A 16,434-nucleotide genomic window follows, 5' to 3' on the forward strand; every position below is an offset into this window, starting at 1 on the left:
GCAAAGCTTAGCATTGAAAATTCATATGATAAGACTGTCATTTGCCAATCAGAGTCAAATGGAAGGAAAACTCTGGCAACATCATAGTAAAACCATAGGGAATGGAGAAGAAAAGGAGCCATCATGGAGACAGTGATCTTAACGAACACAATCAGTAACAGAAAATGCAAGGAAGATCTTAGACAAAAGTCATTATATGTTGTGCCCATGAGTTTTCATAACATGCATTTCAACTCCTCTAATACGTGGGTAGAGAAATCAATTTTGAAGCAGAAAGAATAGAAAATGCCTGGGCTATACTTTAACAGATTAGAAATTATGCTTTTATCTCCAAAGAAACTATTATTCCAGAGGATTACTTTGCTGAAGATCCCAGGCTTTGATTTTTTAATAATTGCATTATATGAACCATGATTCTGATTATCTTTAGAGTTTAACTGCCCCTCCTAAGTCATTTTGACCTTTATAGTCTGAAGAGCTCCACTGTTGAGAACTTTATACTACTCATATCAATGAAGCATATAAAATAAAATTGTTTATGCAATCAACATTTTAAGCTAGAAAGTTAATACAAGGTACCTTCTATGGAAAGCTAACATCTCCTTTTATAAAAATGAACAGCATGAAATTAAATAAATACAAACATACACACGTTAAATAATACATGCATATGTTATGTAACTAGGCCATCTACTTGTACTATTCATTTTGAAAACCAAACTTAATTATTTTGCCATGGTATATAAATATTCTTAATCTAAACCACAGGAAAATATAGCTCACTCTTTAGACTCCTGTTGCTTATTGGACATTCTGCATTCCCTTCAGGAAAAAGTGAATTTATCACATAGTCAATGCTATGTTTATATTGTTATTGGCTTGCAGGAATAGTAGTGCAAGAAAAAAGGGACAAAATAATAAATTAGAATTAATATTTAGTTAAAAATTTTTAATTACTGAATGACATTCTAAATTGTCATACCTAATACTTTATCATCTTGAATGCTAGTGGGAATTAAATGGCTTATACATAGTATAGATGGCTGATGATTACTTAAATAAAAAATTGGAGTAGATTTTTGAATGGGAAATGAAAATATTGATAAAATGTAACATGCAAAAACAGCCAGAAAAATACCATGAATCAAAAGAATGGGGAAGGAGAAAATGCAACATCAAAAATTCAAGACCTATTTTATAAAGTTAAGACAAGTGAGGGAAAGAATGCTTTGGGAGAAATGGATGAGGATGTTGAAACTGGTGACACTGATTAACACACATTTTATTCTCCTTTGTACAATCAGTTAAAGATAAGAAAAATATATTTAGAAGAAAGGATGATTACTATCTTGATAGATATCAATTAGAAAGTTTTAGGATATAACTACTATACTCCTTTTCATATTATACAGTATTGGAATACTTCAAAAACTTAGATTGGAAAAAATCATGATATTAGCTCAATAATCTAAGAAAATAAAATGTAGCATGAAAATATGTTTCCTGTAATTCTCCAAGGCAGATATTTTAAAAAGGAGATAAGAAATCAAAGCATTTTTTGAAGTTTCTTCAAAAATAAATTGAAGAGTCTTGGGATTTGAAGGACAAGGTTGGGGAACATTTATGTAGCTTAGCAACAAGAAAAATACAATAGTTCTCACAGAGATTAGAAATTAAAGCTGCAGCCTAGTGTAAATTTCTTTTTTATTTTATACATGCAGGCAGATTAAAGCCTTCCTCAGAAAGGTAAAGATGATTCTGCTGTATCATCAGAAGAGTGACTCTTTATTTGAGAGGGCTTGAATATCTCTCACAAGAGAGAGTTTTCCAGAATGAGACAATTGTTGAATTCAATGGGGGGCAAGGAGAGCCATCTGGCTGCCATTTATCTTTCCCCCTAATGGAAAACTTACTCCTTAATGTACATGGAAATGTTTCTGATGCTCCTGGCTGTACAGAGAAACAAACTCAAGAGTTTACTCTGCCAATAGAACTTAGAGCAGATGTTACTTCATTTGTTAGGTTGACAGCCTGTTTGCTTCCATTTCCTCATTCAGCTGATATTTTCACAGTGAATTTCGGGAATTTGAGAATGGCTCCATCTGTGTAGAGTGTGACTCTCAGTGTGAAAAGATGGAAGATGGCCTCCTCACCTGCCATGGACCGGTAAGCCTGAGGACATCTGTGGATGCGTTGGCTGGTTTGCTGTCATGTATGCATGCTTATTGTGCCACTGTCTTATTGTATATACAGCCATTTAATAGCTTAGTTGTAAAAATGTGACTCACAGCTTCATGGATCATATGGTGACCAACATTTGAGTATACTCAAGAGCTCAACATGGCTCCATAAAACTCTTTTGAAATTTAAGTAGTATTTTTTCTATCGGAGTGCTTACTTAGCACTTGATAAATTTATGTAAAATATATATTAATGAGCCCTGCAAACTTCCACTAGGCCTCAGGAGCCATTCTAGAACATCATCTAATGAAGAATGTGGGAAATTTGAATGAGCAGTACCACAGGATGATTGAGCTTGGAAAATCAGACCTCTGAATGAGAAAAAAAAAAGTGGTATTATATTCTTTGGAATATATGACAACTCTTTTATAAATGTATTGAATTTGTTGACTCAAAAAGGACCAAAATCCAAGATAATAATTCTACATGTCTTTCTACATGCTTTCATGTCTGTCTACATTTATTATACTTATTCCAGTGAATTATTCAATTTATTTTTTTTTATCTATTCTACATTACTTTCACCACCCTGCTGCAGTTCTGTTGAATACGGTAAAGGAGAATGTGAAAAGAAAGAAAAGAAAAATCAGATAAAGTTACAAGGGTTTTACATATAGGCTAGCAAGGTAGCAAGTGAAGAAAATGGACAGGGTGAGAGAACTGAGGTTTAAAATATATTTTTAGAAAGGATAAAGTATCTAGTCAACGTCAAGTATTAATGTGCTTATATAATAATACCTTTCATGTTTTGGTAGCTCTTGGATAATAAGTAGTCAGGCATTTCCATGTATAATATATTGAAAGTATTAAAATGTTCAGAAACAGCTCACTTCCTAAAATAGCCATTCCAGAATACTTTTGAATTCATAGCATCTCCACTTCAAGGTGGTACCCCTGAATCATGGTGGCAGGGACAGAAAAGGCTGGAGAACTTAGCCCTAGCTTCCTTATGTATTACATCTGTTTGCATTTTACTGTCCAACATTAGTCAGGTAAGACCTCTAGTGGGAAGAGAACTACTGTCTTGCCACGGGGCCAAAAGAACAGAAGGGGACACTGATGAGTAGTAGTTTTTTCATTTGTAGTAGTTAGCAGGGAAAACCATCGACCATCATTGCTTCTATTAGGATAGGATTTAGCCCAACCTTTAATGGTCTGTCTAGATTATTGGGCTTAGAAGTAAGTATCTTGAAATGAGAAAAAAAGAATATTGCCTTTGCTTCCATTTTCTGTCACTACGTTTATTAGTCCATTCACTATATCCAGTTTCTTAAAAGCTTTGGGAATACAATAATAGAAGACAAGTCTTCAGGTACACATAGATTCCTATATAGCTCTTTAATATGGAAATGAAATGGGGGATCTCTACGTGGTATTTCTTTTGAGGTTAATCCAGAAGCTTTTTTGTTACCTCACCTAAGATTTCTTGTTTCACATCACTATTAAACGATCAAATATTGGAAATGTTTAAAAAATATCAAAAATAGACTGTATTAAAACTCATTTAAATATTAAATCTGAAATTAACTTTATTTCATGATTTTTTTTACATTTTCTGTGTTTTCCTGGGTAATATTTTACACAAGAATGCCATAGAAAAATAATCCTATCATTTCTACTTTGTGCTGTAACTGCCTAATTTGCTCTTAGCAAGTTTCATTGTGTGTTCTGACAGAAGCATGTCTCTTGCCTTGTACAATGCCAAACCACAGAGCACATTTGCACAGTAAATGATTCTTAGGTAAAAGATGGTATTACATGCCTAAGGACCCATGAGAAGGTGTTAAAATCGGAAGCATGTGAACTCTTCTTTTTTGGGAAGAAATAAGGATTTGCTATTATCAAATTGTGTCAGGTAGAATGAGGATTGCGTTCCTAGGCTAATTTTAAATTTTATTTCTTTTTGTTCTGAGTCTCTAATCAAAATAGTGAAAAAGACAGCTGCTTATTGAGCCCACCTCCTCAGTCTCAAAACTCCCCAGACTCAGCCAAGTCATCTTACCTGCAATCCTAACTATTTAGAAGGCTGAGATCTGAGGATCATGGTTCCAAGCCAGCCTGGGCAGAAAAGTGTGTAAGACTCTAATCTCCAGTTAACCACCAAAAGCTTGACTGCAACTGTTGCACCAGTGGTCGAGTGCTAGCCCTAAGCAAAAAAGCTCAGGAACAGCTCAGAGTCCCAAATTCAAGTGCTAGTATTGGCATACACACACACACACACACACACACACACACACACACACACACACACACACACGTAACACACACACAGAAAAGCCCTAAACCACCCGGCTTTATTCCTGATTACATTATCTCTTAACATTACAATTTGCTTCTATCTTTAAATTTTCAAATTGTTCAAGTTTTTAAATAGTGGATTATATTACTTCTTTACCATTTTCAGCTAATTTTCAATTAGCATTTGAGTGAGGATAGAAAACACTCCTATAAATAAATCTAGTCTTTATGGTCCCTGCTTAACAGATTGTACTGTGCAATATTGTACTAACAACAGGCTCCCAAATCACAGTGCAAATCACTATAAGTCTGATAAGATTGTCTCTCTGTATACTTACTAAATCCTATTTATTTAGATTGTTTTCAGTAAGTATCCAAGCCTGTAGACAAGGACAGATTTAGTGAAACTACTTAGGAGAAGAAGTTACAGGAGAGAATGGCCAAGCACCCCAAAGTCATATAATTCCCCTCAGGAAATAAAAATGAAACAAATCAAGATGCACTGCACATAAAATTGCATATTAAGTGACGAAAATGCAATACATAACCTAAAATTAAGATAAGGAAGGAGGGAGCTGTTGGGAGAGGTGGGTGAGAATGTTGAAAGTGGTGACACTGATCAAGATTCACTGTGCTCATAAACTGTTTTGACGAATGGCAGCTCCTCTGTGCAACTATTTACAGATAATAAAAATTTTCAAAAAGTAAAATAAAATCCAGGCAAATGGTATTGAAAATAACTGAGTGTATAAAATCACTGAAGAAAAGAACATAAAACTAAAAAATAGTCTCAAATTTTTGTTGTTTTTTTTGGGGGGTGGTGCTTTTTTGGAGGGGGTTGTTTGTTTTGTTTTGCCAGTCATGGGGCTTGAACTCAGGGCCTGAGAACTGTTTCTTGCTTTTTTTTTTTTTTTTTTTTTTGCTCAAGGCTAGCACTCTGCCACTTTAGCCACACAGTACCACTTCTGGCCTTTTCTGTTTATGTGGTGCTGAGGAATCAAAATCAGGGCTTCATGCATGCAAGGCAAGCACTTTAATACTAAGCCATATTCCCAGCCCAGTCTCAGATTTTTAAAAATCTTTTTATGTCTTTCATGCTTACTGTCCACTGCACCAAATACAAATTTATTTATATTTGTAAAATTCTTGGATGCTTAATATTAATGTTTTAAAATACTGATTTTGTTTTGCCTTTAACATATTTTGTGTTGTTATTTTAATGTATTTTATATAAACATTCAAATAAAGTGGGTGAATTCATGTTTATATATTATTCATCCATGACTCGAACATGTGTATATATATATACATATATATATACACATATATAATTGGTTTCTATTTGATCAACAGAATGTGCATTTGTGTGACTCTCAACAGTGTTCTACAGGTTATGAAAATCCATATGAATAGATGTAATATGATTTTTAGCTTTAGCATTAACTGACATGGTGTGAAGAATAAATTTGGAATTACAACTGAACTGGTTAGTCCCTGCTGTGCAATCATAGTAAATTTTAAGATTCATTTTACAAATAAAGTCATTATATTACCAAAGTGACATTTACATCCTATGATTACATGAAATTCAGTTTTTGTTAATTTTCATTAATTTTCTTTCATTAGCTCTAAAAAATCATTTACATATTCCTGGGAATTAAACATCTCTAAGGAAATACTTATTTTGTAAAACATCATTAATTTATTTCCAAATAACATTGACTATAATATCACCAGAAATGAATCACAACAACAAAATAGTTATTTCATTATGAAAATATTAAATCACATTGAAGGCATGGTATGGAAAGTCAGGTTACCTAGAAACTGTTGGTTTCACAAAGCAAACTATTTTAAGAACATGCAAGATTTCACAAAGTTTTCTACATATATAGGGAGTGTATGTGTGTCCAGTGCTGAAAATGTTCTTCCTAGAGGAAAAAGTTTGCTACTCATTAAAGACTCAGTAAACTAAAACACCCAAGTACCTTCCAAATGAAATGACATCTACTTTTTCCTGTCCCTATCTTTATTTGTCTTCATTACATTGCAGGGCCCAGATAACTGCACAAAGTGCTCGCATTTTAAGGATGGTCCAAATTGTGTGGAAAAATGTCCAGATGGCCTGCAGGGGGCTAACAGTTTCATATTCAAGTATGCTGACTCAGACCGGGAGTGCCACCCTTGCCACCCAAACTGCACCCAAGGGTAAGGAAGCGTCCTTTTGGGCACCAGACTCCACTTTTATGTGTTCATGTATATCGGTATTTTTTTCCTGCTACTATTTCCTAAATTTAGAAAATCCTCATGAAGCTCTATATTTCAAATATTGATTTCAAGAGAAACCCAAAGAGAATCGAAGTCGTATACTCAGAAATACTTCTGCTTAATGTTTACCAACTGTTGTATTGACACTTTGGGTAGGTTTCAGATGCAGTTTAGAAATTCTTTGAATTTTTGTAGATTCAAGATATCAGAAAAGATAGCAGCATAACAAACAGTACTGCTGAGATTCATATTGGTTAACCAAGGCTTTCTTTGTTCTCACATTTATATTAAAGGGAAGATATCTCTTTCTAGTAATCTCAAATATCTCTGGTAATGCACTGTATATTACTATTTTAACAAAATGTAAGCAAAGACAGTGATGACAGAAAAAATAAAGAGAAAGCTAGTGTGTGTGTCAATAAAATAACAAGTATATTTTGAAACAATGTATTATATGCCATCCTATCAAATAATTTATTTGAAATAGAGCAATTCAAAGTTTGGCACACATTTTTCTATTATCCCAAGGGATGCGTGTTGCAGTGTATATATTATATTGAAATTTCAAATAACAAATACACCTTACATAAAAAAGAAAAGACATTGAAATTTGAAAAAAATAAAATCACTCTTAGTATGGGTTTTTCGTTCATCATTTTACTAGAAGGTGAATTATATTAGAATTGAGAGCAATTTCTTACACTCTGTCTGCATACCTCAGAATACATTCTACATTGGGTAAATGCCCACAGATGTACAAAAATACACACATAACATGCATACACACATACACACACATTTCTTTGTACTTCATGTCTTGTATGCAAGTATGAGTTCCCATAAAGGGATTTTTCTTCCAGAACAGGGGCTACCAGTTAAGAGCTATTGAAGAAGTTAAGCAAGCAACATCATTTTCTGCTAAGACAAGATCAATTTGCACATGCTGCTACTATTTCCTGCAGGTCAAAGTATCAGTCTAAGTCCTTGTGTGAAGTGGCTGATCCTCCAAATTTGAAGTAATATTGTGCCACACAAGTTCAAACTCAGTTGGGAAAAGCTAACTGCCAATCCATTGGTTTCTACACAAGCACATAGGTTGAAGAGGCTGAAATCGTCACACAGGCACTTGGCTTTAAGGGAAGCAGAAGTAATAAATGGCTCCCCTTGTGATATTTTGGCACACTTGACTTAGGAGTATTCTGTGAGAAAACATCTGATACTGCTGGAGCAGAAGAAAGAGTCAGCAACAGAAAAAGAAAACTTTGCCTGCTAAAATCATCCACAAGAGGGTTTTATTGTGTAGCAGCTAAAATTAAACCAGTAAATTATTCAATATGATGTTGATGTCAACAGCTGTTGCCATTCAAAATGAGACCTTTTGCTGTTTTTGCAAATCTAATTACAGTCGAACCATTAGGGAAATGAAAGTGAGATCAGAGAGCCATACTCTGGATGTGTGGATGGTGTGTCTTCCTCTCTGCCTTTTCAGATCATGATTAGATATACATAAAAGCATAGCTAGTCAAGGGAAGTAGAAATGGGAGGGGATGGAAAGGGATCAAATTATTGTAGCAACAAAATCTGGATCTCATTCATATGAGAAAGATAAAGGTCCAATAGAGTGTATTAATTACACTTTCATAGTGTACCATAAAACAAAATACCAGCGAGAACACTTAAAGGCAGGAAAGAATGTATTAGGGTTCATGGTTTAAGAGGTATCCATTCATCACAGAACAGTTCCCATTGTGGTACCTGGGAAACAGAGAAAAAGGGCATCCAGGATACCTAATTCATCCATTAGGTCAGAGACCCTGTGATCTAATTGTTTCAGGAAATTCACAGACACTCAAGAGATGTGCTTTAACCCATCTGTCAGGTGTTTCAATTCAATCAAGTTGACAATTAAGATTAACCAGTATATAGGGAACAGATCCATCAGCTCATTGGGGAACTGAAAATAAATAGAAGGAAAATACACTTAGCGGTTCATGGCTGCGGAATCATGGTCCGATGGTAGTTTACCTATTATATACTTAACAGCATTTTCCAAGTTAACTGAATTCTCTAATGACTGAGTCCTGAGGGATTTTTTTTAAATCATTTTTCTATTAGCCTCCATTTTACACAAGTTCTCTTTTTGAAAGTGCTGTGCCCCAGAAGGGATGTAATAATTCCTCAAGAGTAGAAATCAGGCATTTCCTTATTGAAGAAAACTGCATTCTGCTTCACAGCTATTGTGTTTTAAGTTTCATGAAGTGATGAAGGTGTTCCATGTGGACAGTCCTTTTCAAACAGACCATGAACATGTAAAATTATGGTCTTTCCATTCAAAGATCACAGGGGCATTGAAAATGGTGGGGAGAGTGACTGTTTTTATTCCTAAGCACACTGAAGAACTGACCTTATCAATAAGCATGACCTGACTAGGCCAGCTCCACTTTGAAAAGCAGCTTTTTTTTTGAGCTGCCAATATTACATCAGATAATTAAAGGACCAAGTTAATGGAAATAGTCTTTGCAATCATGGTTTTTTTAGAAGTAAAGTTCATAGTTTGAATAGAGTTTAATGATTTTTCTGAAAATAAAATTATAAATGTAATACCTTAAAAGCACTTTTACTACTGTAAAAGTACATTAAATATATTGGGTCTATTAAGCTCTTTTGATACATTTAAAATAGGTTATTCATTTTAGCTACCATCAGGTAAGTCTGACCAATATCTCAACATGAAAGAAAAGTATGTCATTGTTTCTTCATGCCTTGACTAAAGGACACACTTAGTGGCATGTTCTTATTGTTTTTGTTCATCCACTCTCTTCTATACGATTCGAGCTTTGAATGCAAGACAGTGTAAAGCAAGTGCATGAATGATTAAAGCACAGCTTTTGACTGCTGGGGAATTATCATCCCAGGAATTTATGCTCTTGAATTCATATCTTCTATTAAAAACCAGAGTGTGTTTTGATGAACAAAATCTTAAACTTAGTAATGGTGTTCATAATTTGTAACAATGTTTAAAATCTAAAAGAGGACTTGCAAACTAAATCCATCCTGTTTTATGGTAGCAAAATCTGCATAACTTGAGTAATTACCATTATAATGGCAATTTCATTGTGGTTTGATTTAAACCAAGCCTACATTTTAAATGTTAGAATTAGTATCTCAATGTTTATTTCTCCAGGCATCTTGAAAAAAAAATCTCTTTAAACTTTCATTAATAAGGGTAACATGATTTATACTGCACTTTAGTCTCTTTTTATCAACCTTTTTTAGATTTTCAATTTATATGATAAAAATATCCATTTCTAGACAGGGAAAAACAGCTTATGGAGTTATGAAGTCAATGATCTTTAATGTGGAAAACATAATATTTTCTCCATTGTAATTTGAAAAATCTAGATACTAATGACCATTTTACCTTTTTCTTTTTCCTGCTCTTACTGACTCCTGTTTTGCTTTCCAAATGTTTAGAAATATTGTTGTTTGTATATCCTGTATAATGAACTCATCAGGTCTACACTATGGCTCCTGCTGCTGGATTTTACCTCTTAAAATCATTACCATGACACTCTCATGTTCCAGAGCCCTAAATTCCATTCAGGAGTTAAACAAAGTGTCCCTCCTCCATATTCCCCGGAACTACTTTTCATGGGTCATTTTATATTTACCATATTTTATAATGCACATCTGTTTATGAGTCCAGCCACTCACTAAAGTATGGATTCAGGGAAATTAAGAAAAGCACCTAATTCAACTCTTTTGTCCCTCTCATCCTCCGCAGCTTACAAGAAAGGACATACACTAGTAGGGACTTAATACACCATTTTTGAATGGGCGACAATCTCTCATTACTCATAGTTTCCATTCAAGTTCAATTTCACTAATTTTTATCTTTCAAGGATTATTATAAGGATTGCAAATGAACCATAGATTTTCAGATTCTCACTTAGAAATGAGAAGCAGAGTATTATTTTTTGCAGAATGACAAAGCTGTATTACAAAAAAAAAAAAATTGAAGAAGATATCATGGGGAGTTAGAAGAAATAATTTCTCCAGAATAGAAAAAGATAAAAACAAATAATACAATTTAGAGGCTTTTTTACTACTTAATTTTCAATTTTTATAAATGGGTTTGATTACAGATTTTGTGTAATACCAATTTAGAGGCATGTGCTCTGGTTATTTCTTATATAATTCTTTTCTCTAAAGGCTCTGTCACATATTTTTGTAAGTTAGATTTTTTTTCACTGCTCAAAATAAATTCTCAAAGCATAAACACAAACAAACAAATCCCCTCGATACTAGGGATATTAAAACATTCATGAAACAGAGAGATTGGGCTTAATTGTTCTTTTAGATGATATTAGTTCATTAATGTTTACAGTCGTCTAAAGATGTAACACAGCATCAAGCCTTATCTGTCATTGTATAATGATTTTACTTCAGTTCCTTTTTCAAGTTGGAATATCAATGATATGTGTGTGTGTTTGCATATGTGTCTTTAATATTGGCCGAAGAGTTCAGAGATATAGGAAAAATAGTAATGATTTCCTAGTGATATTTATTACTGATGGGAAGAAAAAGGAGTATAATTTAAATACTTCGGAGAATGGAATAAATAATAATCTTTGGGCATTCTAATGATTAGTCCTGTATAAATTAATGTAAACATCACCATAATGGATGCTGAGTTATCTAGATCTTGATTTGCTCATTAGCCTAAAGAGTATTGAAGTATTAACTATCGATAGAGTTCAGCATTATGGCAGTGTAAAAAATCTGTTTTTTTTTTTTTTAAGGTACAGCATTGCTATTTTAAAAGAATCCCTCAAGATAAACTACCATATGCTCAAAACAGTTAAATTGACTTTTAAATAAATTCATGTTTAATGATAAATAGGTTTTCAAAACATTCACAACAAGGATTGTAATAATCTGATTATAGAAAAATCTCCCTGGGAATAGCATTAAAGCACATTAACTGATTTTTTCCCCCAGATCAATCTTTATTGGGCATTAAACATTGTGTTACAATATTACAATAAATTATTCATTTCCTTTTTTATTGATTTTGGTATATACTTAAACTGAGGTCCTTTAGGAGAATTCATTTACATGAAAACATTTAAGTCACTGAAATTTCATTATATTCATCAACATGTATAATCATAAATAATACAAATGAATTGAAATTGCTAGAAATAAGGTATATGTGCTGAGAGGTAGTCCACCAGATCAGGATAAATTTTGTTTTACTATATACATGTTTCTTGGCATTCTTCTTGGGTAGCAATTGCATTTATTTCTGTGTGCTTGCAAGCAAAAAATCTTCTCATTGTTTTTTAACTCATGGTATTATAAAAACTGCCTACCTGGTGAAACTAAGAGTTTGACAATCAGTAATTATCTTGTCGATTATTTTTAATGACTTTTTTGTATTTTTTTTCTAAATTTGCATCTTCTGCAGGTGTATAGGCTCAAGTATTGAAGACTGCATCGGCCTGATGGATAGGTACTTGGTGTGCTTGCTTCCCATGTTCTTCCTCCAAGGCTCCATGTGTGAGCACTGGTGCATGTGTTTGCATGTCACTGTGGATGGAGAATGATGTTTTCTGTTCTGTAATTGCCTGCAGGTGTAACGGTCCCACTAGTCATGACTGCATTTACTACCCATGGACGGGCCATTCCACTTTACCACAACATGCTAGGTAACATCTGCCATGTTTCCATTTTTACACTCCAATTCTGACCCAATGACCATGAAGAAAAATAAATACTAACCCATAGAACTAAAGTTATAATACATTGAATTTGAGAATTAAGATAGAGACTGAATACACTTTGCTTTTCAAGCCCCCTTTTTTAACTCTTTTTGCTTCATGTGTTATGATTTCAGAGTGTAATTAGTAATGCCATTGACTTTTGAGTTGTTATTATTTACACATGATTTCTAATTATTTATCTAGAATTTTAATAGAATCATTTCATTTTAATTCATTACAGGATTAAAAAATATTATAAGGAAAGGATTTGCCAAAATTGATCTGTGCTTTTGAGATGTTGATTATTTGATTTGGATTCAATTTCTGAATTTATGTTATTTTTAACTGATATATTTTCCAGGTTACAGAATTCTTGTAGAATAAAGGCAATAGAAAAAGTACTTTTCCCTGGTAAAAATAGAAATTGGAATTTAAATGCAAATTACATTACTCATGTTCACACAGGAACCTATACACAAATCTTTGCATTGGTCTTACTCTTAATCACCCCAAACTGGAAACGACTTAACTGTTCTTCAATCATGGCATAGCCATGAATCTTAACAGTACTGAGTAATGAAAAAGAACAAACTGTTGTAATACACAGTGTAGATGGATCTGGAATACATTATGCTGAATGAAAGAAACCAGATTGTAAAGAGTGTAGACCACACGAATCATTCATATGGCATCTGGAAAAGGCAAAATAATAGGGAGAGAGAATTTATCAGTATGGCCTGGGATTGGAGGTTGAGAGATGAGGTTGACTCCAGGACAGAGAACAGTCTGACAGAGTCTGGTAGTGAGAGGCAGAGACAATATTCTCGGCATCCTGATTGTAATGGTGGTTGCATGAATGAAAGCACTTGTAGAAAACCATAGGACTGTATGGTTTACTACATATAAATCACATATGTGTTGATTTTAATTGTCTTTAAACTATACTTCAATAAACAACAGAAAATATCTCATAAAACTTTTCCTAGTTAAGACAACTTTTCCAAATTCTGTGGAAATAATTTTAGTATTATGAAACAAATTAATTGTACTTTTTTTGGAAGGAAGAAAGTAATGGCAAATTTTTATTAGTGAATGAAAGTTGGGGATTACGTGTTACCCTTTGGCATGAACTTTTGTGTTTTAGTGTAAATACAAGTATACAAAATATTAGTAAACTTCTGCAACCACCAGCCAGATCAGAAAAAAAAACAAAACTGACAGAATCTCAGAAGATTCTTGGCCTCCTACACTGAGGGTAATTACTGTCCTGAATTGTATAACTACAAATCAATCTGTTTTATTTCACATTATATAAATTTGGCCATATATAGTAATATTGCACATACCTGGCTCCTTTTCTTAGTAATGTATTTATCAGATCCATCTCACTCACTGAATTCAGCCAATTGGTGACAAGGGCTGAATTCATTCATACATTATTTTCATTCACATACTATTTTCATTTACATACTACTTATTGCCTTTGAATGTCTATGTCTAATGTCAAGTGATCAAATAAACAACATGTCAACCTAGTGAATTTTTAATGACATCAATAGAGGCATTAAATTACACAAGGAAACTGTGTTACAGTGAATTGTATAACAGTGGCACTTTGATACTTGGGCACAGTTGAGGCTTGGAAATAAAGTCTAGAGCCAGGTGAAAATTCTGAAACAAAATAAAGAAAGAAAGAATGAGCGAAAGGAAGGGAGAAGAGAGTGAAGTAGAAGTTTGAAGTATGTCCTATAAGCATAGATAAATCTAGTATACTCTATATCTGTGAAATAATTTTTCCTCATTGAGACATTGATTGAGTCACTGCACTATACCTGAAAACATTTTCATACTTGTTTAAACTATTTTCTAATCATTATTGCAGAAAACTTTGGGAAAGATATAGGTTACTGGTAAAGTGGTCTGTCTATAGATTCTGATTTTTCTGAATTCAGAGCTAAGATCTATCATTTGGCTGGTGGGTGGGGGTGGGGGGCATGGGAAGGTTCTTAGATGGGTTGAGCTTCACTTCTTCATGTATGAAATGTCAGGATCATTGAAGTTTATAAGTTGGTAGAGGAGAGTGAATGTCTACTTAGAGCACTGCCTGAATCATTGAATCATTCAATGAAAGTTATTATATTATTTTTCTGTATTTTAGTGATACTCCAAATGGGAGAACATGCCTCCCAGGGGAGAGTAGGGAAGTCTCTCAGAGGCCCTGAGGAAGCTTGATGGACCTTTTTTAATAGTTTCTTTGGAGGAAGGAAGGCATTTCTCTTCTTGCTTTGGGAATCAGTCATGATTCATCACTGGTGGTGATGGCAGTGGGTCATGGCCTTGCCTGCACAATGATAGATCCTTTGTGGATTTTAATGCTTGTAACATATTCTACACCATAAAGTCCTAATAAGTCATACTCTAGATTTAATATTTCAAAATTTTAAATGAAGTGATATTTGTATTCTAAATCTTATTGCCTGCCAGAGTTCTTAGACCATAGTCTATTATCTCAGAGATCCCTTCCCCTTAGCTTTGTTATTACTTAGTATTCATGACCAGTAACCGTAATGAACAATATAGTATAGCTCACCATTTCTAAGAAAAATCACCTACAGCCCATGTACAGGTAAAGAACAAGCCTTTTTTTTTTTTTTAATATAATGCTTGTCTGAACTGAAGCTGGTTTGATGTTTATATTTTCTTTTACTGGCAACATTGCACTTAAATTCATGTGTCCAGGTGTTCAAAGCAGATGTTCTACCACTTAAACCACTCTCTCATCCAGCCCTTGTTGTGTTTATTTTTCAGATAGTGTCTTCTTTGGGTGCTCTAGGCCAGGTTTCTCATACCTCAGTCTTCTCCATCATTGTTTTACAGCTTTATTTTTGAGAAAAGGCCATCCAAACACATTTTTATGGGTCGTCGCTCTCCTACCCTTGTGTAGCCAGGATTACAGATAGGAACCACCATGAGTTTCCTAAGTGTGAACCTGTAATTCCAACATATTTATTGTCTGTGAAATGGGGAAATTTTATGGTAAATGGAGATGATAATTATTATGCCTCAAAAAGAAGGTGTAGATATGATAATACACAGAAGCCATGGTATAATAGATACTGCTGATACTGTTCTAATTGCAATATTGGTGTAACCTCTGAAAAATCTCATGAAATTGTGTCTTATTTGGTAGTTCACATATGAAATACTAAGGTTGTGACTAAATAGTTGATATTTTAAAATTGCTTAAATTTTAAGTATTTAAATGTCATTGCAAACTTTTAAGTGTCTTTATTTCAATGATTAGGTAGCTGTTAGTAAATTATTCTATATAGAGGTCTCCACGGATCTCACAGGTAGAAACAAATGCAAATTTGAATGAATTACAATAATTTTTGGTGATTCTAGAGTGTGATATAAGCCATACCCTCATCCTTAATTCTTCTTATTGAAACTCCCGATGTCTTTCATTTTCAACTAAAGTTTAAAACAATGTGGCTCTAATTCTTTGTGTTGACTAGCTAGAATTGATTGGATTATCAGAGGCTGATTATACAACAGCTAGAATTTACATAATGGATTTAGCCTGGGAACCTTGGAAAGTCTTTTTGACAGTGGAGAAATTTGACTGAGCTTTGATGATATCTTCTTTCAGATCCTTATCAAAGTAGTAGACATTTATCTTCCTGCCTTTCTGCAATTGAGTTGGTTTGCTTTTCCACTGAAAAGCATGAGTAAGAATTTGTCACTTAAAAAATCTCCATGATAGTTTTTGAGCTTTTGCCATAACTGAATAAAATGAATGCTATACAATAGAAAAACAACGAAGAACAAAGGGAAATAAATTTTCTTAACCACATTTGAACCGGAACATTATCCCAATTCCTAGTTGTTTCTTAGTCACAGATAAAAATAATTGCACTGA

General features: G+C 33.6%; 1 protein-coding gene across 3 annotated transcripts in view; it reads left to right on the top strand.

Annotated features, from left to right (window-relative positions):
- Window positions 1–16,434, top strand: part of Erbb4 (erb-b2 receptor tyrosine kinase 4) — a 975,681-nt gene that overhangs the window by 737,561 nt on the left and 221,686 nt on the right. For 2 of the 3 annotated variants that reach the window (XM_048344825.1, XM_048344827.1), the window contains 3 exons: window positions 2,073–2,166; window positions 6,533–6,687; window positions 12,384–12,458. In XM_048344825.1, the coding sequence (XP_048200782.1) occupies window positions 2,073–2,166; window positions 6,533–6,687; window positions 12,384–12,458 (324 nt within the window). The remainder of the gene's footprint in view (window positions 1–2,072; window positions 2,167–6,532; window positions 6,688–12,383; window positions 12,459–16,434) is intronic. The other variant, XM_048344826.1, reaches the window with a different exon arrangement.

Source organism: Perognathus longimembris, chromosome 4, assembly GCF_023159225.1.
Source record: "Perognathus longimembris pacificus isolate PPM17 chromosome 4, ASM2315922v1, whole genome shotgun sequence".
NCBI classification, from domain to species: domain Eukaryota; kingdom Metazoa; phylum Chordata; class Mammalia; order Rodentia; family Heteromyidae; genus Perognathus; species Perognathus longimembris.